The sequence below is a fragment of the Cucurbita maxima genome, unplaced genomic scaffold (assembly GCF_002738345.1).
Source record: "Cucurbita maxima cultivar Rimu unplaced genomic scaffold, Cmax_1.0 Cma_Scf00053, whole genome shotgun sequence".
NCBI classification, from domain to species: domain Eukaryota; kingdom Viridiplantae; phylum Streptophyta; class Magnoliopsida; order Cucurbitales; family Cucurbitaceae; genus Cucurbita; species Cucurbita maxima.
In genome coordinates, this window is record NW_019272069.1 from 819,983 (window position 1) to 847,391 (window position 27,409).

General features: G+C 34.0%; 3 protein-coding genes across 4 annotated transcripts in view; 1 reads left to right on the forward strand and 2 right to left on the reverse strand.

The window, feature by feature from the left end:
* Nucleotides 1-582, reverse strand: part of LOC111471500 (WD repeat-containing protein 44-like) — a 5,531-nt gene extending 4,949 nt beyond the window's left edge. For both annotated transcript variants that reach the window (XR_002715206.1, XM_023117208.1), the window contains exon 1: nt 398-582. The gene's annotated coding sequence lies outside the window, so the exon portion shown is untranslated. The remainder of the gene's footprint in view (nt 1-397) is intronic.
* Nucleotides 583-7,298: 6,716 nt separating this feature from the next.
* LOC111471537 (histone-lysine N-methyltransferase ATXR6-like) lies at nt 7,299-9,676 on the reverse strand. The gene is made up of 6 exons (XM_023117251.1): nt 9,309-9,676; nt 8,873-8,953; nt 8,533-8,762; nt 8,053-8,153; nt 7,757-7,969; nt 7,299-7,622 (listed from the first exon to the last, which is right to left on the reverse strand). The coding sequence occupies exons 1-6, from the start codon at nt 9,550-9,552 to the stop codon at nt 7,463-7,465; spliced, it is 1,029 nt and encodes a 342-aa protein (XP_022973019.1). The 5' UTR covers nt 9,553-9,676; the 3' UTR covers nt 7,299-7,462.
* Nucleotides 9,677-21,759: 12,083 nt separating this feature from the next.
* On the forward strand, nt 21,760-23,405 carry LOC111471525 (dof zinc finger protein DOF2.5-like). The gene is made up of 2 exons (XM_023117239.1): nt 21,760-21,864; nt 22,284-23,405. Exons 1-2 carry the CDS (start codon nt 21,841-21,843, stop codon nt 23,094-23,096), a joined length of 837 nt encoding a protein of 278 aa, XP_022973007.1. The 5' UTR covers nt 21,760-21,840; the 3' UTR covers nt 23,097-23,405.
* Nucleotides 23,406-27,409: the final 4,004 nt, after the last annotated feature.

The following is a 27,409-nucleotide window of genomic DNA, read 5'->3' on the forward strand; positions in this document are numbered from 1 at the left end:
AAAAAAAAAAAAAAAAAAAAAAAAAAAAAAAAAAAACCAAATAAAATTGAAATGGAAAACGCAAATCAGTTCAAAAGAAGAAAAACACTAATAAATTAAATAAGACCAACATGGATCCCAAGCGAAACCCATTGAACCTGGTCTAGCAGACAAGAACAAAAAGAAATCATCAACAATTGTTCACAACTAATGGGGGAAACAAAATTATAAAGTAGAGAAAGAATTAAGAGACAGAAATGAGTTCATAACACACTCACTCGAAAGCCCATAAACAAAAAAAATGGAAGATCACAGGAAAACACGTGAGGGGAAGAAGAATGGAGAAAGAAAAACGAATGATTATAAAAAAAGAAGTAAAGGGTTTGTTTAGTAAGGGAAAATGGAAAAAGTTTCTTACATGGGGATGAGGGGTTTTTCGATTTCTATGAGATCTGTTTGGAGATGGAAACCGCCATGGAAATTTGGAGCTCTTTTTGGACTCTCTCTCTCTCTACACCAGAGAAGAGAAGGGCAGTAGAAGAAAGAAGCACTAATTATGAAATGGGGAATTATCTGCTATAACAAAACCCATTACAGACAAAACAGGAAGAACAAATAATTTTATTTTTTAATTAAAAAATGAAATAAAATTGGAAGAAAAATTAGTTCCTCGTAATTCGTGGTTTAATCGACCGCGAACCCGGATTCCAAGACTCGGTATGTTTGTGCTCTTCCTCTCTCTATTTTTATTTTTTTTAATTATTTATTTTAATTAATGATAAATTCATATTTTGGGCGGATATTTCTTGATCTAGATAATGAAGGCCATAAGTTTTATGATCAAATTAAAGATCTTAAATGGGTTTATTTTCAAATTTTCAAATTTGAACAAATTAATAAGAATTTATAAAATAAAACTTTGGATATTCATTTAAGAATAATATAGTAAAAAAAAAAAAATCAAAATTAATGGCTTGAAATAAAAGCTAGAAATGAAGTGCTTCAAAAATTATTCTATATAAATTCTTCGTCTTCTTAATAAGTAAATAAATAAATAAATATTCAAAATATGACATTTTTAAAGATTTGTTCGGAATATTGAAATTTTAAAAAAAATGTAAAATATATAAATTTTATATAGGTGTAATCCGAGTTTAAATTTGAATTTGAATGAGTTAAATGACGAAAATAATTGAAATGATTATTGAATGTCTCCATTTAATGGGTAAGATTGGAATAAATGCAATGGAAAAGTTAACCTAAAAAAATGAAATAATTAAAATTAGTAAGCATTTAATTAACAAAAATTGGGAAACAATTATGCTTTCTTTTGTTATAAAAATTGGAAGGTAGGAGTAGTAGGTTACCCAAATTGTTGCTTCCCATTATATCATTAGGTCAATACCTATGACTTTTTGACCTTTGAATTCAAATCAAATTTTAATATAATCCAATTAAATATGTTTTTTTTCTTCAAGTTAATGTCAAAGTTTGACTCATATTATATATATATATATATATATATATATATATATATATAATCTCACTCTAGGCTAGATATATCTAGTTGAAACTGTTTTTTTGCCACATCGCGTATAACGGGAATGGAACCCCCTCTGTAGCCGGCGAGTGTATGGAGAATGTTCGAGATATTTCGATCCAATAATTTTTTAAGAGTTAGTTTTGGATTACCCGTTACTCTAATAATCAGGTATCTTTATGCCAAAGATTCTTCCTTCAGTGGGCAGGAGCACACTTATGCTTTCCTCAACCTATACTAGGAGTGGTAATGAATAGAGATCTCTCGCTAGGTGTCTTCTCTTCTTATCACTAAACTTCGTTTATATATATATATACAATTTTTTCTTCTTATTTTATAACTAAATAAATATTTTTTTGTGGGTTAATTTAGAATATTATTCAAACAACTAAAAATATTCCACTAATTTCATAACTATTTTTTTATTATTTATTTTCATAATTTCATAATTTAATTAAAATATTTGAAAATAAATAAAAATATATTTTACCAATTAACATTTTATTTTTTATAATAATTGATTTGTATTAATGATAGATGGCGTAAGCAAAGGAGCAAATGAATTTTTCAAGTTCATAAAAAATAGTTTATAAATTTAATTTGTGAAATTTAAACCATAAAAACTAAATTTGACACTTTTTAAGTTAAAAAACTCAAATTTTGAAATTTATTTTTAATATTCTTTAAATTCTGAAAGCTTTAAGATTTTAATTAACATAAAATATAACAAAATCAATTATTTTCTAAAAAATTTTAACACGTCACGGGCTAATAAACAAAAATAAAAATTTAATAGATACTTTAAAAAATATTATTTTATTTAGGGAATAAAAAATTGGCGGTGGACGATGACTGGGCGATTAGGAATAGTCAACGATTAGAAAATTGACGATTCACCGTTTGCTTTCGACAAAAATTCAATAAAGTGTAATGACGAAATTACCCTTGGAGTTCTCCAAGTATACCGTTAGAAATCGTAGTAAAAGGTCAAACGCGTCAGTACCCTTTGTGGGATATGGTTCTTATCCATATGTCTCTCTTTAATTTCATTTCCTTATTTTCAAATTTAATTTTGATTTCCCCATTTAACAAATCATATGCCATTTTTGTATATTAGTTGACCATCACATCCATTTGGTTCACGAGTTTAAAAGGATCCAATCCAAAAATGATTCTGTAATCAACAGTTAAGTAGAAAAGGCTCTCGTGTTTTGAAATGATCTTATTTAAGATTACAAGTAACAAGGACGCGGTGTAAAATATAGAGAAAATGACCACATTATAACACAACTCTTATTAAATTATGAACCCAACCAAACTCAACCCGACCATAAATTTTTTGGGTTACGTTGGTTCCGTTCGTTTGGATCATTTACTCAAATTTTTGTGGGCAAAGTAGAATATTAATGAATAAATTATCAATTTAATTATTTTCAAATACTTAAATATTACCTTCCAAATAGTTGTAGGAGAATAAATAAAAAAAAAATTATATAAAAAAAAAATTATATATATATATAAATAATTGTTTCCTAAGAAAAAATATATATTTTAAAATTGGAGAACTCGTGAACCAACTCATCTCATAAAATTTTCATTTATTTGAACACAACTCGAACCACGTGAAATGGGCTAAGCATGATTAGATTTTTCAAATCATTATATTTTTTTATTACCCTTATTTAACTTTTTTTCAATAATATTTCGAATTTATATACCCAGTAGTTTCGTTGAAGATGCAAACTTTTGAATTTCACATTTGTTAGGGAGAAAAGTACCAGCATTGAATAATTTATCTCGAACTATATATATTTTTTAAATATTAGCTCGAATTGAATAATTTGTTTTGAAGCTCTATATTTTTTTAATTATTAGCTCAACACACTTTCTTGTAGCCCTAACGCTACATATTAAAGAAATGCCTAAAATACCCTCACGTTGAATATATAATTATTATGATGGTAATAAATCTTCATAATCACAACGAGAATATTTGGTATTATAACCTTTTATTAGCCAATAAATTAGCGTATTCCCTAAAAAGCCATACAATTTTCAAAAAAGTCTAAAAGTTAAACCTACTCGTGTTCCCAATTAACCAAACAATTTACAAACAACCACTTAATTTTTCTTAATTAAAAAAAAAAAAAAGCTCTCTTTTTGCTTTTGAGTTATCATTTCAAAATGTTTTCATCGACAACTTTTGTATTGACATTAATAATTATATATATTTATATTTATTTATATGAATTTTTAGAGAAGAAATTAAGGGAAAAAAAAAACCTTTTAAGAAATTGAAAATAAATAATTTTTTTTGAATTTTCTTAGATTATTTTTGTAATATAAATTCTTTTTTTAAAATTCTTGCATTTTTTAGGCTTTTTGGTAAATAGAAATTAATGAATTAAAAATAGGAAAAGAAAAGTGGAAAAGGGAATGGTTGAAGTTTAAAGTGTTAGCAAAATAAATGATTGCCACGTGGCTTCACTTAATTCCCTTCTTTTTCTTTTTCTTTTTAATAGTTTTTTTTCCAAATTAATTCAATATAATATAATAAATATATATTAGGGTTTATGATTATTGCATATTAGCTGCCTAGCACATGGTTTTGCATTGTCCATCATATGGGTTTAATTAATCATACAAATCATAATTTAGATACAATTATTTTATTTATTTAATGAAAATTATTTGCATACTACTTACCAACAACAATATTATATATTCTTTTAATTATCAACTTGATTTTAAAATGATTTACATTAAGCTTTTATTAAATTTTCTAACATATATTTATAGGATATAAAATTAAAAAATTAAGCTTTTATTAAATTCTCACATATACTTATGAAGTTGAGGAATATAATAAACATCAACAAACATCCTTTGTGCATCTTGATTAGCATTCACTTAGGCTATGTAACCCGACTTTCGATTTACCTGCATCACCAATTCTGCTTATAAAATAGTCACATTGTCTTACCTATTTAAAGTTTGAGAATAGGTTGAGGGTATTGTGTCTTCGACACCTCTAATCATTGGCTTTATTCAATAGAACTCACTCGGGGTTCCAGTTATATTGTGGAAAACTTCAAAGGGAACCATGCCAGTATTGTTGTAAGCCTCCATCAAAGTTTTTTCTAGCTATGTCTTGTTCAGGTATAGTTCACCATCTTTCGATTCTTGACAAGTATGGTCACATTAAGAACCCTTCTCAAAAGATCAAGGTTGGTTGGTGGTGCAACCCACAAGGGGATTCTACCCGTTAGCTTCCTTACACCTTACAATTTACTCACCCGTTAACTCACATATTAGACTTCTTGATTCGTATTTCAAGACGAGTTGAACGACGGATGCCAAAAAGCATGTAGATGCGGAAGCATATCGCAAGATGTATATTGCCAACCACGTTGGGACGACAAATAATAATAATAATAATTAAGTACACAAAATTTAAATGGGGTTAAATTTGTATGGGATAGAGAGTATGAATTTGTTTGTGTTTGTGAAAGAAGGTCACACGTTTGGATGGTAAAGTGGCATGTAAGTTATTTGATGCATTGGGTTTGTTCTTTAATAATTATTGTTCCACATTGATGGCCGACATATAAAATAACATGCCCTACCACTCTTTTCTTCGCTAAAATTCCTCAATTTCCACCATTTCTTTTAGCTCTCATTTCACAAATTTCAAACTCACAAAAATACTTCGATACATTCAAGTAGAGATGTTCATCGGGTGCGGAGTGATAATAGCTACTCGTTCTCGTCACCAAAAAATTCCTCATTAAATTATGTCTGAGTCGAATGTGGGTGGAATCGTTAATTATTTATGTTTTTTTTTTATTAATTGAATTTAAAATGGGATATTTGAAAATAAATTCCACTAAAGCCTAAACTTGGTGGGTAAAAGCAGAATGATGAAGCCAAAAGAGGAGGATTAAAGAGACATAATGTCGGAGATGTGTTTTTGTTTTGGTGAAACTGTGTTTCAAAGGTCAAATTGTGTTGGCTAATGATATCAATTAAACGCTTTGACAAGTTACCTCCTTAAATAATTTGATTTTACTTTTCGAGTGTCATTTCATTATTATCCTATACTCTTTTTTTTAAGAACAAAATGATCTTATTTTTAAATGACTTGATAACATCATCACTAGTGATGATTGTGACTTGATAACATCATCACTAGTGATGATTGTGTGAGATTCACTTGTTTCTGTGTATAAATAAACCATATAACGACCCTACTCTTAGAACACGACTTGACTGTTACCACATGCATTGTTATGGATATTTTTCAAAACTTTAAGTTTTAGAACAAAAATAAAACAAGTCTCTGTGGCAATCATTGTCACTCGTTTAGGATGTTCTAATTCTTATGTAAATGAGCTCATTTTCGCGGTTGGAAAATACATACACGTGCAAGCATGACTATCATGACTGTACTGGGACGTGAGGCTCGAAAAAATTTCAAATGTGTGTAAGAGTTTTATAGCTAAAAATGTCATAATTTTGTGAGGGGGTTGATGAAATAGAGAGAGGGAGTGTGGGCCAGTGGCTAAAGCAATATACAGTACCACGGCTTGGTGAAGAGAGACAGAATAAATGGAAAATGGAAAACATGGGTGTTGTTCTGATTAATGGTGCAGACAGCTTCCCACCAAACAAAGCTGGTACTCCTCTGGGTCTTGATAGCTGCATTTCCCTGCACTATTTAAGCCCTCATACCGCCCACTGCTCATCCACTTTGTACGGTATGAAACATCATATATAGAACATAAACTATTAATGCCTCAATCTTACATGGATTGAATTCATAAAAATAATATAACGTCATTATCGTTGGAGGTTTTCCTTAAAAGTATTCGGTTGTCACTGATCTAGACACAAATAAAATCTAGCTGGATTAAGGTCGGTCTCGTGGCGCCCATTCCTAACAAGTGGGCATTCACTCATATTATGGGGGCCGACCCTCTTTTTTGCTGATTCAATCATTTCGAATTTCTCATAACAGTCGCTTTGCTAGGACCCTTCAAAGTTTATGGGTTTTGAGAGACATGGGTTGACATATCTTAGAAGGAAGTGAAGTTGGGTAGAAGAAAGGGCTTTCATTGAATTTAAAGATCAGCTTGTGTCACAATCAAACAATGAATGCAAAAGATGAACAGAAAAAGCAGACTCATAGGGATCTGAGTTCTGATGGAAGAGATCTCTGGAAAACACACAGAAACAAGCAGGGAGCGGCTGCCAAAGGAAAACAAAAACCAAACAAAACAAAGTACCCTATAAACAATCAATCAATCAAAAGGCTTCTGAGGCACATCTGGGATACAATTATCTTTCAGAATTAGCTATCTATCCCTTTCTGTTGGAACTCAAAGAGCAAGGAATTTGATGACCCAAATTATCCAGAATTTCAAGAGGTCATCAAATGATTCTTTGGCTGGTGCATAGGAATGAAGATCAGTTCATGGTAATGTTGACACGACTAAGCAAAACCCAGCTGACAATCCATAACTACTTCACCTAACCTTTAAAGTAAGCAACATCCTTTCCAACACAGTTTTGGTTTTCTTCAATGAATTTCAACACAAACATAAAGACCCTTGTCCCTATAAGACATCTAGACAGGCCAGAGAGAATGAAATTCTGCAACACTCGGCCCATACTATGGACCTTTCACCAGCAATATGTTCTTTGAGCTCAGGGCAGTATCTTTAGTTATTAACAATCGAAATCATTCAAGAGTGAAAACCAGAACATGTGGAAAATTGAATCAAAGAACAAATACTCGACATTTTTGGACAATTACATTTGCACTAACATGTGGTCTTGGACTTCGAAGATTAGAGAACTAACCAGACAATTAGTTAGGCTTTCATCGATCAGCTTGTGTCTATATAATCTATAGACATTGTGTGGGCTTTACAAAGTAAAGGGTTACACGAAGTGCTCAGTGGGGTATTCATGTTCATATCCATTGTAGTCATAATACAATCTCTCACCCTTAGATATGTCTCTGTTTGCAATCAGTAGAACTCTACATTCACCATTTACATTGAACCTGACACACTTAAGGTTTTGCTTTTTCCTACCATCCCTGCGTTGAGATACAGCCTCAAATCAAAAGGAGAAAACAAGGAAAACAAGAGCATAGAATGAGGAACTATTCCTCTCAGGCTTCTCAAACATAAGAGTACGATAATAAACGAAGTAAATGAGGGATGAGCTTACGGTGTGTGGTTGTTGATTCCATTTATAAAACGGGCAATGTTACTACGTTTGTCGGGACAAATGACGAGGCTTTTAGATCGGTTAGTCGCAGACAGTAATGTCATCATACTATCCCCATCATCATGTTCTCGATTCCTCAAGTAATCAACATCACCAGTATATTCTGTAATTATGGTCCAGTCCTTTATAAACCTATCAGCCTCCACAGTAAACCTGTGAATTGTGATCATGTATGAATCAATTGATGCTCCTATCAAGAGAAAAAAGAAAACAAAGGAAACTGCAGATTCACATACCCTTCTCGAGGATCAAAAACAACCATAAGAGGAGGCCATTCTCCTCTCTCCATCATACTTTTGCACAAGTTTAAGGTTTCAATGTCCTCTTTTGGAAGAACCTAGAATGTAGTAACCAAAAGACTTCAGCATCATAGAAGATTATCATATATTTTGGCATTGAAAAACTACAATCCTACAAAGTCAGACAGAAACTTATTTTGTAAATGATCTTTACATTTATCCATCTCATCATCGTCTCACTAAGTGTAAACGAAAAAAATGGTCCTCAACTAGTTTAAAGAATAAAGACCTTCAGTAATTCATTGTTATGACAGTAGTATTTGGTCTATGCATTTCTATAATTTGAAACTCCATTGCGTCCAATTAATAACAAAGGCATCCCCTAAAAAGTTATCCACTAAGAAGTGATAATATCAGAACAAATGGCGAATAATGATAACTAACATTTATGAAAGATGTTGAGAGTTTCAACTTTACCTGCATTCCTCCGTGCTCAAGAGATGCGCAGTTTGCAGACCTTGGTGCCATGCCACGCATATATGTAAGCTCGTTACTGAAATCTGTACCTGTAGCCGTCAATGCTGTTGCCAGTGATGCCATTTGTTCCAAGCGTCTCGCAGTATCTGCAGTCGGCTTAAATGGCAAGAGCTTTCTTCTCTTTTTACTAAGTACTAAGCTACCAGTTCGTCTTCGTTTCTTTCGGGTCTCTGAAAAACCAAAATACAAGGGAAAAAGATTTCAATCATGATCCAGAGAAACCCTTAACCATGAAATGGATGTCGGTAAGCTCAAATCTCCAGTGGTAGGACTTTTCTACCTTGGTTTAAGTCCATTTGAGAGTCAACAGGTCGTTGGATGCGGAAAAAATCAACAATTTTGGTTTGAACAAGAGGGAAGGCTGCAACATAAGAGAACAGTAAGAGTAAGAACGATTAGAAAAAATGAAAACAATAATTGAACTTGTTTTGAGTCGGTAACTAGCAACGAAAGAAATGTACAGGAAATTGTTATGAAAATCCCTAACCCACCAGAACAATATACAGAACAAATAATTACTTGATTTTAAATGCGATTCGCTCGGAAACAAATAAATCAATTCGTATATAACACACAATACTACTTAAACAAGGAGATACACAATGTGTCTTCAATTCCACAACGCATGCAAAAAAAAATCGAACAAATTAGGCCTACTCCAGAGTCCAGATCGAGTAAAATAAATTAAAATCAAACGGATAAAAAACACATCATACATTGGAGCTTCTTGTGGTTGGAGCAAGTCGGGCAGAACCACGATCCCTTGGGGACGGAAACGAGGATGGGCGTAAGACAAAAGAGATGATACCCTCTATCACATTTGTCGCAGAGAAGAAGCTCAGCCGGAGAGTCGCCGGAGCCGCATTTCTGACAGGAAACGTCGTCGTATTCCTCGTGATCTGATGCAAAATCATGGCGGCTTGAGGGTTTCAAAGCGAGAGTTCTTCGTTTCTGCATCATTTTGGAGGATGGGGAAATGGATTCGGATTGGGACAAGGAGAAATCGGCTGGATGTTGAGATTGTGTTAGAAATGGGTATTTGAAGAACCAATTAGGGCATTGCGCGCGCTTTTTCGTTTCCCGGCAAAACTCAGCGCCATTACCAAAGCGACAGTTGTCTTCTCTCTCTCTCTCTCTTTCATACACCCTATGGGCCTTAAACACCCGATGGGCTCACAAATGGGCCGAATACCCTCTAAAGTGAATATTTTTGGTAACGGATAGGATCCAAGGCCTAATAAGTCCTTCTTAAGGCCCAATAAGCCTTTCTTAAGGCCCAATTACATATTTGGTGGACATTTGTGACTTTTATTTTGGGCATTTTTATGCTTAAGCGTTTTAGGGGTTTCTAGTACGTCAACAGATATATAGAAACTTTTCGGGTTGTAAAGGGAGAATTTGGGTGAAACTCTTCTCTCTAGGGCAAAGAATTGGTCCTCCTTATACTTACTTTGATCATTAAAGGAAACATTTTTCTTAGGTCTTCTGCACGAGTGATCTATGTCTCGTGTGTAACAACCCAAACCCACCGCTAGCCGATATTGTTTGCTTTGGTCCGTTACGCATCGCCGTTAGCCTCACGATTTTAAATCGCATCTACTTGGGAGAGGTTTCCACACCCTTCATTACCTCTCAACTAATGTGGGATCTCACAATTCACCTCCCTTGAGGCCAATGTCCTCGTTAGCACACCGCCCGATGTCTAAATTTGATACCAATTGTAACAGCTCAAGCCCACTGCTAACACATATTGTCCGTTTTGGCTTGTTACGTATCACCGCCAATCAGACATGTTTTAACACTATGAGACTGACGACGATACGTAACAGGCTAAAACAGACGATATCTAATAACAATAGCCTTAAGTTGTTACCTATGTATACTAAATATTCACTAAAAACAAATCAACCAATATTTAGACGTGTTCAAAAAATAATTTAGTGTAATAATTGTTTAAAATTAGAATAGTTGAGTCAAAGTCACAAAGTTTTTTAAATCCATTCATGAGATACACTTAAAACACGTGCAAAATTATCACTAAAACCAACATACTTGCCGACCATCTATGAATTGATTGGATTAATCAACCAAAGTTAGCTTACGTCATTATATGTTAGAATATAAGCAAAAGTCTTAATAACAGTCGGACAATTGTAAAAAGTCATATCAAACCCGTAGCTATTTTTCGTCAACATATTTGTTGGTTTTTTTATGAGTAAAGTTTTGCAAAATTGAGTAAGCGACAAATTTGAAGTGTACTATGAAACAAAATGAAGCCATCAAAAAGTGAATTCCTTCTTTAATTATTTTATTTGTCATCTTCTTGTTTCTTTTTAATTAATAATCTTTATATTATATATATTTTTTTTATTTTTGAAATTTGGTTAAAAATTTAGTGTAAATAAAAGAAAAAAAAAACACAATTTTAAAAAATTAAAAGATAAATAGTGATCCAACCGGATGTAAATCGGGTTGAAATAAAATATTAATGAAAGAATTAGACAAACTTGTTCCAAATGACTTTTTTTAATGAAAAAAACCGTACTTAGAAAGTCACTATAGGTCGATCCTAATAATGGTAGGTTAATGAGTTTGATGCTTCTGATCGTAATGGTAGGTTGATGAGTTTGATGCTTCTAATCGAAGTACTTTTTTCTTACTCGAACATTTCGGAGTACAAATAAAAACACTAATTATGATTTTTTTCTTAAAAAATGGGATCGAAGAGTCATTAGCCGACGTAAACCATAGCTAATCCACGGAGAATACTCAATGAACGACGATGCTGCTTAGAACACATGGAAGACGGTGATGAAGAATTTTTATTTTAAATTCTTAGCAGTCAACCAACTCCAATTTTTTTATTTATTTTATAATTCAAAATTAAAGTGTCAAAGTTGAGGAATTTAATTCAAAGATTATAATCAATAATAATCCATATATTCTCTATCACTTTCATGCAATTTAAAAGCACTAAGTTTTGGAATTAGAATCACTTTTGAAGACCAAACCAAACTCCTCTTTATTATCTTTTTATTCTTTGGCTATATTCTATAACCTAAACTCCTTCAATGGTCATTTTTTTTTTCTATTTTAATTTTAAATATTCCATAATATATTCTTAATCGATTGCTGGTTGTCAACGATAATATTTAAGATGATAAGGATCGAGAGAAGCCAATTTAAACTTGTTTTCTTCTAATATTTTTTTTAATCAAAGATTTTTTAAGCTTAAAAACATTGTTGGTAGAGATAGTGAAAATTGCAGAGTTTTGGTTCTAAATGTAGATGTATGGACGGTTTTCAAAATAGGGAATGAAATTGGAATGCATGAATTTCGAAGTAAAACATTCTATTATATGTAGAGACTTTAGACACCCCGGGTTGATACCCTCGTGGCTATAGAGCTCGCATGCATCCTTTACCTCGACTAATGACATCAATCACCTAAAGAAAAGTAATAAAAGAAAGGGTGAGTATAAAATTTATACCTAATAAGAAAAATCTAATTGTAAACTCTTATCGCATTCTTGATTTATAAGTATCTACTGGCTTTTCCTTTAGGTTCTAGACAAACAATTCTTGCTACTCTCTGACTACTTTTCCAGTCTTGATATATCTTCGGACTGCCCTGCAAGTCTTAGAGATCTCCTTCAAGATCTCCTCTAGGCACATACAAATGAGCCTGCCATAATAACACGTTGTACCCCGACCTTGCAAAAGTGTGTATCGGGTGTTTGTGTATCTACGATATACTTTCTGAGGGTGGGCTGGATTGTCAACTGTGCTAACTGCACGGTGACACCTCTGACCACCACTTTGGTACCAACCCTCTAAATCTCGTCGTGTAATTCCCTCTGCCTTGTGATCAACACAGATATGTGGACTATTTTCCTACTCAACTTGCATGTAGATGTGAGATCCCATGTTGGTTGGAGAGGGGAACAAAGAATTTTTTTTTTATAAAGTTGTGGAAACTTTTCCCAAATAGACGCGTTTTACAAACCTTGAGGGGAAGCTAGAGAGGGAAAGCCCAAAGAGAACAGTATCGACTAATAGTGCGCTTGGGTCGTTACAAATGGTATTAGAGCCAGACACCGGAGGGGAAGTCAGAGAGGGAAAGTCCAAAAAGAACAATATCGACTAATAGTGCGCTTGGGTCGTTACAAATGGTATTAGAGCCAGACATCAGGCGGTGTGCCAACGAGGATACTAGGCCTTGAGGAAAGGGTGGATTGTGAGTGAACATTGATTGGAGAGAGGAACGAGTGTCAGCGAGAACGCCGAGCCCTGAAGGGGATGGATTATGAGATCTCACATTGGTTGGAGAGGGGAACAAAACATTGTTTACAAGTGAAAACTTCTCCATACCAAATGCGTTCTAAAAACCTTGAGGGGAAGCCCGAAAGCGAAAGATAAAGCCTAAAGAGGACAATATTTGCGAACTGTGAGCTTGGGCCGTTACAAAATCTCCATGCCATAATATTTCACTAACTCTCTATCTCAGATTCAAATCCTTATAATTGAAGAGATACTTTATAGGCTCTTATGATCTGTAATTGTAAGTGTGTTCGTAATCGTGGGCAATTACTTTTCCATTATGCATAAGTATACACCCCAATCTCTTTTCCGAGGCATCTCTATATACCACGAGATTGTCAGTTCCATCTTACACTATGCAAACTAGAATTGTCATCAACCTTTCCATTAATTTATGAAAACTTTGCTTACATGCCGATTACAAAATAAAGGGCTTGCCATTCTTAGTCAATTAGGTCATTGCTCCATAAATCTTGGAGAAGTCCCGAACAAATATTTTGTAATATCTTATCAATCCCTAAAAGTTTCGCACTTTGGGGAATGTGGTCAACCTTAGTCATTTCATAATTGCTTCTATCTTAGTTGGATCCATAATAATTTCCACACAAAAATAATTATCTCAGGCAACCAAAACTCACATTTAGAGAATTTAGCTTAAGGTTGATGAGATCTCAACACAGCCAAGACCTTCCTTAGGTGATCTTCATGCTCTATCTCAATCTTTAGAGTACACCAAGATGTCATCGATAACCACAATGATAAATGCATTGAGATACTACGTAAACACCCTGTTCATGAGTTTTATGAACATCGTTGACGCATTGGTAAGACCGAATGATATCAATATAAACTCATAGTGTCCATAGCAACTCCTAAAAGCCATCTTGGATATGTCCTCCTATTTGATCCTCAATTGATGATACACCGAACTTAGGTCAATTTTAGAGAACATTGTTACACCTTACAACTGATCAAATAGGTCGTCAGTCCTCAGAATGGATAATTGTTCTTGACAGTGACCTTATTCAACCATGCAGCATATACACAATTGTAAGTTCCATTCTTCTTCTTCATGAACAACATAGAAGCTATTCTTGGTGTTGCTCCATCAATTCCTTGAGTTTTGTGGATGTCGTTTCGTAAGGTGCTTTAGAGATCGGTGCGATACCTCATTCTAAGTTGATCCCAAAGTCAACTTCTTTGACTGGAGGCAGCCCAAACAACTCTTCAAAGAAGGCATCTTCGAACTCTCTAACCATGGGGACTGAAGAAATTGTCAACTTAACTCTTAACTCTACAGTCAACTATCACATTGGCTAGGAGTGCCGAAGCACCTTTGCGAATTAATTTCTTGATCTTCACGACTGTGACAACTCTCGGGTACCTTTGGATGTAATTTACTGTACACAAAGCTCTCCTATGAAGGTTACCATGAAGTTTCCCAATCAATAACACCACAATTTCCTCCTGCCAATCCTTCGCAGGATGACATTGAAGTCTTGCATGCTCAGAACAATTAAAGTAGCATCCAAGTCCCATCCGAACTCTGTTACACTACCTTCCTTAACTCTATGGGAACTCTGTTACACTACTTTCCTTAACTTTGTGGGTAGCCATCAGCCGTTTATCCCTAGCTGCCAGGTGTGGATATTGGAAGTGTGTACTCTAAAGTTTCTAGTTTTAGGTGTGCTTGCTCAACAAATCTCTCAAAATTGAAGGAGCGCATTGAACTAGAATCAAATAACGTGAATGTCAAATGTCTAAAGACGGGTAATGTACCCCTCACCACAATGTCGAGCTTATTATCCCTCTTGGCCATGGTTGCATGAGCTACACCACGCCCCTATTGTTGTTGGACTCCTCGGCCCCTCAAGTAATTCCCGACTAAACGGTTAGCCTCTAGATTCTTCTTGTGTGGACAGTCTCCTACACGATGCCGAAACATCCAATTGTTCTAGCAAGGCACTCCCCTAAGTGATTACAATGGTACTTGGGGTCTAAAGCTCTATCCTAGACTACAACTTGACCTCAAAGTAAAAAATGCCCACATGTCTGTCTATCAGATATGGATGAAAACCTCTCGAATTTCCTTGTTTTCCTTGATGAGGAAGTAGAATGGTCTGAACAACAGTTGTTTGTTTACTCTTTTGTTGGTGCATGTCCATAAGAATGATGATACTTGAGCATGGCATAGTGAGAAGAGGCATGGGCCATAACCTTGAATCCCATCTCGAGTATGGCTAGAATTACATTACTGGTTAGAGATCAAAGATATAGAAGCAAGATTTCGAATCTTGTTTTAAATTGATTCCCTCCACAATCAAACTTGATTAACGCTTGATTGAAGAACTCAATGCAATCTAATACAAAAATTGCTTGAAAAATGATAAAGATTATACTAAAATAGTTTCAAAACTTGAATACTCAATTTCATTCCTAAAAAATCTCATTTTTGATCCGAGTAATTTGTGGGTATTCATAGTCTCTCCACAAAATAAGCTCCCAACTTTCAAATGCCCGCTCAAAGAAGTTAGTGATCATGATTGTTAAGTTGCTCCCCACTACCCTTCAAATATTCACTAAAAAAGAAGTTTAAAATGATTTTGACAAGTAACTTCCCATCCTTTTGTTAGAAGTTGTAGAATTAAAATAATAAATAATGTTTGGAAATAAATTATCAATCCACCCCATTCGTGGCCAGCATCCTTCCTGGCACTCGTTCTCCTCTCCAATCGATGTAGAATCTCACAATCCACCATTCTTCGGTGTTCAATGTCCTCACAGTCACACCGCCCAATGTTTGGTTCTGATACTAATTATAACATTCCAAGCTCACCGTTAGTCGACATTATCCTTTTTTAACTTTCTCTTTCGGGCATTCCCTCAAAGTTTTTAAAAAACATCGGCTAGGAAAAGGTTTCCACATACTTATAAAAAGTGTTTCGTTCCCCTCTCCAATTAACGTGTAATCTCTTCAAAACTTTTATGTCAAAAAGTAGTAACCCCTAAACACTATTCGAGCCATAGACATATATATTCATATGGTACATACAATGTTACCGAATCATATGTTTAGAAAAGGACGAGCGCATTCCCATCATTTAAGAACTTTCTCTCAAATTTGTTTTGAGCACACAAAATTGATTGATGCTTAGCTTTAAAAAGCCTCATTCATTTCACATGTCCAATTTAGGGGACAAAACAACCTGAGTTAATGGCTTTTTGTTGTCACAATTAATATAATTTTCCCTAACCATTAATATTTAAAAATAAGCAAAAGAGTAGATGAAGTTTGGTTGAGTGGCCAAAACCATAAGCACCCACAAAATAATAATAATAATAATAATAATAATAATTTATTTATTTATCACAACTTGGATGGAATTTAATTTATTAATTAAGAAAGAATTTGGCCATTGTTTTCAAAGATGGGTCATCATAGCACTAAGCTTCAATGGTATTGGTCAGTTGGTTATTAAAATTTAAAATAAACATGAGTTGTTAGGCAGAAAATGATTCCATGGAAGATGTGAAATTAAATTTATTATTAATATCTTTTAATTATTAAATAACCTTTTTTCTTTTCTAATTATTATTATTATTTTTTAAAATTCCACACCCACACAAGTGCTTGGCTCATGTGGGAAGCTTCTAGCTCAATACTTAAATGGTCAGCCAGAAGTCTTATTTATTTATTTAAAAAATATTATTTCAATTCTTTTGGGCCCTCATGTTAGTGGGTGTGGGCCCACTTATGGGCCCATATCGAAGAATTACGATTCAAATCGTCTAAAAATTGATTACGTAAATAATTTTAATCATATTTTTTCGATGAAATTAATGAGGATAATTATGCATTCCTAATAAATTACCCATTAATTATCGTGTCAATTTCTATAATTTATTTTAGTTATTTATTATCTATTTCATTATCGCATTTATTTTGAAATTAGATTTTAAAAAATTATATATATATATATATATATAATATTTTTAAAAATATATAATAAATAGTCTAAATTGATTTGAATGGAAGGGGGAAGAGAAGGTGAGAGTGGTGTGCACGTGCGGGAACTAAGAAGCACGTGAGGAAAGTGGAATGAACGGTGATGGATGATGAAGTGATTGACAGAATGGGACCCACGTTTTTGAAACAATAATTATTCTCCACGTCGCGTCAATTACACGTTACTCTCCCCGGTTGAATGCCGCAAGTTCATCACAGCCCAATCCCTTCCTCCCACGTGTCTTCCTCCTCCCACATGATATACAGCCGGCTTCCATCTTATTGGCCGCCGCCGCCGCCCCATTTCTCAGCTGACACCTTTCACCTTTTTAAATTCAATAACAGTATTATCGATGACGGGAAGGGTAAAAATATAACATAATTAATGAATTAATATTATTATTTTATAACTAATTAATTTGATTTAAAATATTATTTGGACTGAAAAAAATTAACTTATGCAGTAATATTTTTTAGTTGTAATATAATTATTTATTGTTCATATTTTTAATTAATTTATACTTATTTAATCATTTTTAGTAATTAAATTTAATTATTTCATTTTAATATTACTTTTAGTTCATGTTTCAATGTAAAAATAATTTTTTAGTGATTAATTATTTAAATTTATAACAATACGTTAATAATACTAATTCTAATTTACAATCACATTTTACTTAATTAATCAAATATAATTTATAAAAAATTTAAAACAAACCCAATATTTCATTTTTGGTCATCAATTATCCAACATATCTAAAATAAATAATAAACAATCTCAACAATATTACTTTTATTTTAATTTTTTTATTATTTAATTTTCTTCTTATTTTCTTTTTATCATATGCAAACTACCATTTATTTTCTATAAACAATTGAGAATTGTGAGTTGAAAATAATGACGTGTGAAATATATTTAATTTAAAACTAACAAAGATTTCATATATTTTTCTATTAAATAATTGAAATTGAGAGCTAAAAATAAAAGAACATGCTTTATAACCTAAATGACATTTTTTTTCTTTTTCATTTTAATAAAATTTTTGAAAATATCAAAATTTTAAATTTTATAAAATTTATTTTTCTTTGGAATATAAATATATGAAATGTTATTCATAAAATAAAAGGCAAAAAAAAAAAAAAAAAGATTTGACACGTGGTACAATACTATTGAACCACCCTAACTGTAAAAAAAACATACCACCCCTCTTTTAATCTCTCCACTCCCCTAAAATAATTTTAGGTGGATTTATCTTATGATGTCACAATTTGTTAGAGTAGTTAGTTAAATCTATTTTATTCCTCATACCTTATTTAGATTTTAGTTAGAAATTAAATAACAATAATTAGACTGGTACATGATGATGTATGAGTTACGATCCCTAATGATGTGCGAAATATATATAGTTCAATGTATGACGTACTTGATATGCTTGATGCACTTTGTGGCAATATGATGATTGCATGACGTTTGTGTTAAGATGTTGATGTTTTTCATATTAAGTATACTATATGATGATGAGTATTGTATTGCATCATGTCGATAGACTAACATAGGACACAACCCTAAGAACATGAAAATGATGTTAATATAAATATCTAACGAGCATGTGTTACTTAATGTAATAAAGAGATAAGACTAGAGGGTTGTGTCATAAGAGATGATAAGATGAAATTTAGAGAGACTCATGTATGTTGTATGTTCATAATAATAGAGATACTTTCCCTAGAGATGATGGGTGCGGACGCGCACAGTATGATGAAAAGGGTGTTCATGGAGAGCATGACACTAGGGGTTCCACTGACCTCCAGACGTTGCTACAGAGTAGTTTGACCAGAGAGAGTTCAAGGGGTGTGCGAGCTCCCTGAGGATTCTAAGTACTACACATCCACAGTAGTCCGAGACTAGAGGCTACCCCCTAGATGAGATAAACATAGGTCCCAAGAGCATGATTGCATGTGTTTGCATTTGCATGGCTCCCTATATTGGAGTCACTTATGGAGTATTCTTTGAAATACTCAGGCCGTGTGTCACATCATTTTTCAGGTAAAAACAAGACACACATGTACGGATGACGGTGACATAACGAGCAAAGACTGTGACACGTGCATAGGATAGACTCATATTTAAATTTCTAGTCTTAGGTTAGAATAGGTTGTTTTGCATTTCACGGGTTTAAATTATTTCATATTTGTTTTTATTTTCTCTAAATTTCAGTATTTGGTATTTAAACACGAAGACCATGACAGTGTTTTCTAGAGATACAAGATGTTTTAAATGTTTTCGATATTTATACTAGATGAAATTTTCTTTCAAAAGTTATATTCCGCATTTTAGAAGAGGATGAGACATTAGTAACGACTCTGAATAAGTAAAAATTTAAAGTCATTATAACCTCGTTAAACAGAAAAACTCGGTGCACGAACTTATATCTTTAGAATATCTCTTACTTACATATACCTTATAAACTTTAGTCACGTTTTCAACCATGAATTAAAAAAATATAATATTTTAAAAAATTGAGCTTGGATGGCTATTTAACATAGGACCACTCTTCCAACGACCCCTCCATCCATATCAATAAATTAAGGACTCCCTTATTAGGAGTACTAAATAAGGAACCGGTGAGAATGATATTTTCCTTTTTATAACAAAAATATATTACCAAAACTAATTATATACATGAATTGAGTGAGCTGAGTTGCCAATTCTTTTAGACCATCACTTTGATCGAGTAGGTGACTCGAGTAATTAAAATATAACTCACAATCTAACCAACTGTAAGATTGAGTTATATTAGGTTATCGAGTTGTTTTTTAAAATTATTTAAAAAATTTTACTAATTCACCTGACATGTTATATTAATAATTAAAATCTCATAAAATTTTAAATAATAACGCATTATTAAACACGATTATAAGTTTAAATATTCTTAATCTTATTAAAAATATGGTAGGGTTGGGATGAGTTGGATTGTAACCCTATTTGCAGAGGTAAATCAAATTGACTCGATAAAAAAATGTCAATCCACAAACCGAACCAAATTTTTTATTTTTTTAAAAATTCAATCCAAACCAAAGCTAAAAAAGAAAAAGAAAAAAGAATCTTACCAAATTCAATTTTTATGATTTGGGTTGAATAGTCTGAGTTTGTCGGATTATTAGGTTATATGCACACTCCTACACGAACTCTCTTAATTAGATCAGAAGTTTAGAAGTCCAAGATAATATAATATAGAGATTATGGTATGTATCTCACATGACTTCGTTTTTTTTGTATCAACTTGACGTACGATCTCAATTGCTACAACTTTAATATATATATATCGGTTACAAAACAATGTCGTCATCATTGAGAGATATTCATTGGCTTAGCTCAAATGTATCAAATCTTTCCACAAAGAATATTATGGCGAGCTAGATTTCGGATTTGAAACAAAGACGTTTGGATTTGAAACAAAGATGTTTTTGTTTTTGATAGATTAAAATAAGTTAATTAGTGATTGAGAAAGCTTAATTAGAGTGAGCATATGATATATTATTCATATTGGCCATTACACATAGCATAATGGCCTTATTCTTTTAATACCAACCTACCTTCTACCAACTTTCCTCTATGTCTCTCCAACCAAGGAAATTTAATAAATTCATCCTTTCAAAAGTGGAAACTTAGAAGATAGCCCTAAGCCAAGCTGGTGAAACAACCTCACATTCAAATATATCTTCTCTTTAGGTTGTTTTGATGGAAATATTTGTAATCCAATCAGATATTTTGTATTCGTTCATTCATGTACTCTTCCTTTATTTGACTGTCACATGTCCATTACTTTCCGCTGTAAGATCTCACATTGGTTGGGGAGGAGGACGATACAACCATTGTAAGAGTGTGGAAACCTCTCACTAACAGATGCATTTTAAAAACTTTGAGAGAAAACTCAAAAGGAAAAGTCAAAAGAGGACAATATCTGCATCCAACTTGAAGATGTTCCACTCTGATGCCATTGTAACGCCCCGTGTATAGGATTTAGATGAAGATTTGAAATTCAGATTCAACAGTTTAAGGACCCACAATTCTTGTGCATCACCTACGACATGACCACATTACCTACTTATTACTCAACATAGATCCTTCATTATGTTTTATCCTCACTCACATGCTTCCTAGGAGGTCCCCTAATATAGAAATCACTTTAAGCTAAACACACTTAATTTTGAAGTTCCATGCTTTCTTAGGATCATTCTCATTCAAATATGGTATCGTTTCATTCATGCATCTCTCATTTACTCGAGTGTCACACTTGTGTTTAATAGAACTCTAAAGTTTATTTTTATAAAAGAAAAAAAAAAGTAAAAAAGCAAATTGTCATCAAACATAGTCTATACTTTAATTTTAAAAATTTAGCTTGAATTTTGAAGAACAAGAACGCTTTTAAAAAGCGGGCAACGGATCAAAATTCGGTCGATACTTATAAAATTAATAAAAAAAAGAAAAGAAAGTAAAATAGTGATTTAAAGAAAGATTATAGAAATTTAACGTTGAAATGGGGTATGGGAACATTGGCAGTTGTTGGCATGATGAATGGTCGTAGAAAATTGGGGTGGCCACAGTGTGAGCACTGTGAAGAACAAGATTGAACCAAAACATGGATTAGTTTAGTTTAATAAATAATAATAATAATAATAATAATAATAATAATAATAATAAAAATAAAGCAAAAGGGTTGGAAAGGACGAAAACACCCTGAAATGAGAGTGAGTTGGCCGACAAATAAGAGTGATGGATATGAATGGATCCTAATCCCATGTTTGCTTTTGCACACCATTTTCTTCTTCATTTCTTCTTTTTTCTTCTCTCCTTTTCTTCCCTTTTTCATCACTTCCTTTTCCTTTTCCCCTTTTCTCTCTTCCTCTTCTTAATCCCCATGGATACTCCTCCTTGGCCACAGGTAATCTCTCTCTCTCCTCCTCCTCTTTCTCTCTCTCTCTAAACCTCCCTACTTCTAAGCTTTTTAACTTTTCATTTCATGGCTTCTCTTTCCCTTTTCCTTTACATCAACTCCTCTAAATTCTCTAATGGCTCATCCATAAAACATGTTTTTTCTCTAATTCTCATATGGGTAGTCGAAAAAACACTTTTTTTTTCTCTAATTCTCAGATGGGTCGTCGAAAAAACACTTTTTTTCTCTAGTTTTCTGATGGGTCATCGAAAAAAGATAATTTTTTTCTCTAATTATCAGATGGGTCGTCGGAGAAACACTTTTTTTGATCTGGGTTTGAGAAATGGAGTCTTTTTTTACGATTAGGGTAAAAAAAAACGCATGAATTTGATGATGAAATGATTGATTTTTGTGGATTTGGTTATCAGTTTGCAGGTGGTGGAGTGGTTGTTAAACAAATGGAAGGAGGTGAGTCGTCGAGTTCTTCAAAGGGCGGTAATATTAATATTAATAATGTTAATATTAATATTAATAATAATAACAATAATGGTAATTTGTTGGAGAGAAAGGCAAGGCCTCAAAAGGAGCAAGCTTTGAACTGTCCGAGGTGTAATTCGACCAACACAAAATTCTGTTACTACAACAATTACAGCCTGTCTCAGCCGAGGTATTTTTGTAAGTCTTGTCGGAGGTATTGGACGGAAGGTGGCTCTTTAAGGAATGTTCCAGTGGGTGGCGGCTCAAGGAAGAACAAAAGATCTTCACTTTCAGCACCAGTTGATAAGAAGATCAACGGCTCTGATCAAAACCCTAAAATGATCCACCATGCTCATCAGGATCTCAATCTTGCAATCTTCCCTCCGAATAATAATAACCCTATTTCTTCTTCTTCTTCTACTTCTTCTTCTTCTCACCTTTTCGGTTCTTTCATGGCGCCGCCGCCGCCGCCGGCTGCGGCGGCCGGAGTCTTCAATGTCGCTGGTGGGTTTGGATTTAATGAGCTGAAACCATCAAGCTTAAGTTTTTCTTTGGATGGGTTTGAGAGTGGCAGTGGGTATGGGAATCATCATCACCATCATCAAGATCATCAAGATCAGACGGCTGTTATGTTTCCAATTCAAGATTTGAAGCAAAGTAATGGGAGTGATGAATTTGAACAGAATAGAGGAGGAGGTCGGCATGGAGGGGATAATTCAAGTGGCGGATTTTGGAATGGGATGTTGGATGGTGGATCATGGTAAAATTTCATTCTTTTACTGTTGTTTTTTTTTTTTACTTTCAATAGATATGTTACTAAAAAAAGATGAAGAAAAATGGTGTGTTTTTTTTTTTTTTTTTTTTACCACAGCTTGGTGTTGGTTGGTGGTGGGGTGATTTTGTTTGGAGTTTGATGAACAAACTAACTATAGGGTTTTTCTTTTACCTCTCTTGTGTTTCTCCTTCATTTTTTTTTTTTGGTATCGGTTTTGAAGCATTGTTTTTAGGTGAACTTCGAAAGTTTCTTAGAGGTTTTCATGATTATTACATAAAATAAAAGAAAATTTTGGTCACTCCGATTCTTCTTCCAATTAAACATCCACTTCGACCGAAATACATAATTAAAGGCCTTATCGAGGGATCGTATCTTCATATCATTCATGTTCATGTATGGAAAAAAAGGAGCCAAAGTCAAGTTGATTAGGCAGGCAGAATCCCAAGAAGGAAAGGAATAATCACACCACAGAGCATTGCATTTCATGAATGAGTCTTTTACTTACACACGACCTGAAAAAGACAGATCATTGAGGCCCCATTGCCAATGAAGGGCATTCCCTTTCCCTTTTTGTCCTTTTTTAATAACCCTCTATGCCCCCTACCTTTTTGACTTGTGCTAATCCGATTGATGCAAATGCTATATGCTTAGCTTCCTTTATTAAGTTGAGTCAATACTTTGTTTTGTTGATTTGTGAGCTACTTAGCAACCTTTTTACATTCCCCATTTATGTTATAGGCTTAGAAATACCAACTTATTGATAGTACTACGTTTTTTGAATGTTCAATACCAAAGTTTAAATGTTCAATACCAAAGTTGTTAAATAGGTAACTCGTCAATCTCTTGGCATCTATTATTAAATTCACCCATGATAAGTTGTCAATCCCTAAATGAACTATGTAATTGTGAGATCCCACATCGATTGTAGAGAGGAACGAAACATTTTTTACAAAGGTGTGGAAACCTCTCTTTAGCAAACATGTTTTGAAACGTTTAGAGGAAGTTTAAAGAGGACAATATCTGCTAGCGGTGAGCTTGGAACGGTTACAAATAGTATCAGAGATAGTCACTGAGCAGTGAGTCAGTGAGGAACGCTGGGCCCGCAAGGGAGCGGATTATGAGATCCCATATCGGTTGGAGAGGGAACGAAGTTTTCCTTATACGGGTGTGGAAACCTCTCCCTAGTCGACGTGGATTGTGAGATCCCACATCGGTTGGAGAGGAGAGCAAAACATTTCTTATAATGGTGTGGAAACATCTCCCTAACAGATGCGTTTTAAAACCTTGAGGGGAAGTTCAAAGAGGAGAATATCTACTAGTGGTGGGCTTGATCGGTTACAAATGGTATTGGAGCTAGTCACCGGGCACTGGACCGGTAAAGGGGTGGATTGTGAAATCCCGCATCAGTTGAAGAGGGAACGAAGCTTTTCTTATAAGGGTGTGGAAACCTCTCCATAGTCGACGTGGATTGTGAGATCCCACATCGGTTGGAGAGGGGAACGAAACATTTCTTATAACGATGTAGAAACTTCTTCCTAACATACACTTTTTGAAACCTTTAGAGGAAGTCTACTGAGAATAATATAATATCTGCTAGCGGTGGGCTTAACTCATTACAAATGGTATTGGAGCCAGTCACCGAGCGCTACAAGGGTATTGAAACCTCTCCATAGTCGACATGGATTATGAGATCCCACCTAAGCCCGAGAGAGAAATGAAAACTTTCCTCTTATAAAGGTGTGGAAACCTCTCCATAGCCTAATCTGGAGGGAAACCCTAAAAATGAAAGTCAAAACAAAATAATATCTACTAACAGTGGATTTTATCTGCTATGTTAAAGATACAAATAGGTATTTTACTATACGATTCAAATGCAATTCCTGATAAAATAAAAACCAGTCCATCAAATTGACCCCAACCAGAGTATCATAAAAACTATGCCCTACAACTCATACATATAGTGAAAAAGAGAGAAAAGTGGGTTTGTTTGTTTCTGAGAGACCCACCAAACATTCCCTTGGGTAAGTGTGTTTTGTAGTTTCCATTTAAAACTAACAGAAACCACAAAGAAAGTAGGGTTGGTAGGTGGCGATGCAGAAGCAGCAGCAGAAGCCCAAGCCTCATCATAGTGATGCAACTTTCTTTTGTGCCTAACTCACGCTGAGGATTATTGGGATTGAGTGTCCCACATTGGTTAATTTAGTGGAAGATCCTGGGTTTGTTTATAAGTGAGGAATACTAACTCCATTAGTATGAAACCTTTAAGGAAAGCTCAAAAGAGTTTATGTTCAAAGTGGATAATATCATACCATTATGGAGAGTCATGATTAACCATGTCAATAAAAGCGCCAGAGAAAGGAGTCGAGCCTCGAGTACAGGGAGGCTATTCGAGAACACGGTATGAGGCCTTTTGAGAAAGCGCACTTATGCTAAAAGTAGATCGAGCCCATATCATTTTTCCATTACATTTTCATCGCCCTAAATTTGTAATAATTCATAATTACATACCTCTTTCGTGCCATTTGGTATTTAGATTTCTAACCTCGTATTGTTATTTCAATGTCTTTACGTTTATTCTGCGTTGTTTAATCACTCGTATGGGAAGAGTAATGTGGGGACAGTACTAACTAAGGAGCAGGAATCGAGTCAAGCGCGAGTAATAACATAATATATACTTTTCACGATTTTCTCCTAACTTCACAATTCCGTCGAGGAAGAGTAATGTGGGGCTTATAGCTTAAGTCCTTCCAATGTGAAAGAAGTGGCCAACATGCATGCTCGATTGAGAGCCTGAAAAAACTGATGTCAATTTAACTATAGAGACATTAAAATTTGATGAATTTAGACTCATCTTTTAAATAAAAAAACATTTTTTAGTTGTTTTTTTCTCAAACAAAAAAACAAGTTCTAATTCTAAAGTTTGATGAATTCAATTCATTTTTCAATAAAAAACAAGTTCTAAATGTTACCATTGTTCATTTCCAAAAAAAGTTCATTTCTTGTTTTAATTTCCTAGTTCATTGTTCAATTTATTCGTTTTGGGGATTTATTTCATTGAGGGATAAGCTCGGGCTCTATGGGCGTCATGCGAATGAATGAGCCACAAGAGAGGAGAAAATCGAGGGCCAAACTAAAGGTAAACTCGTATATTTTTCAGAACGCTTGATCCTTCGATTATGTCCTTAAATCCTAACAAAACTTCATGAATTTTGTCTCTATAGACGCTTTAGGAGAAGATCCACAAATTCCTTGAAGACATCTGCCATATGAGAGAGAGAATGGCAATGGTTGCGAGCAAAGAATCATGCCTGGCCAAGTGCCAGAATGTGCACAAAGGAAGTCCTTATGGGAGACGACATTGTTGTAAGAGAGGCAACTAAAGTTGAGTGGGGGAGAGCCTGAGAGAATGAGTCGCTCACTCTATAAGAATGCTCCAAGAAGCGGAGGACAAGTGAATTTCTTGAACTATCCCCTCTTGCCTAATGTGGATTACGTCACAATAGATGTCAAGAATAACATTTGTTCGAGAAGGAGCACCCGGCTAGATATAAAGGCAACAAAAGAATGAAGATACGGGAAGATGGAGAGAAACATCACTACAACGATTGCCACATGAGGTGGCCAATACAAAGAGTTGGGGAGTGTAATGTCAACAACTGAAATGTAATATCCATAATTTGCTTAATCTAACTAGTAACGTCATCCCATGTAATTACATATGTTGAAATTCATAATACTACCTTTATAGTAAAGCCATTGACTTACCTATTTAGTTTAAAACACGAAATTAAACATAACATAGTTTTAAATGTAAAACAAACGGCATTAAAAACACCTATCAACTACTAATTGAGATTCAATGCGATCTACAACCCAATTCTTACTTCTATGGTCTTTTCACCATTCACCGTCATATGTGCATGCGGGCTTTACGTTTACTTGAAAAATATAAGGGTAGCACATGACTTGAGTATTTTATGAAATAGTCACTGCACTATTGGGGTCAGTAATTCAATCACATACAATTCATGAGTGAGACCTATATTTTAAAAACATAACATGACTTTAGACTCCTTCACTCTCGAGCAGGATTGGATGCATAGTATTTCTCCCCAATGTTCGAGCACATGGGCCCACTAAGCTGGCTCGTATGCGTACCCCCTAAGTCTGGCTTGGTCAGGAATAATGCATTACACGTCACCTGATGCCTAAAAAAAGGAAAGACCTGCATGATATCATGACGAACATAAATATCAAACGTACGCGTCCGTACTAACATAACATAATTGGGGGGGGGGGGGG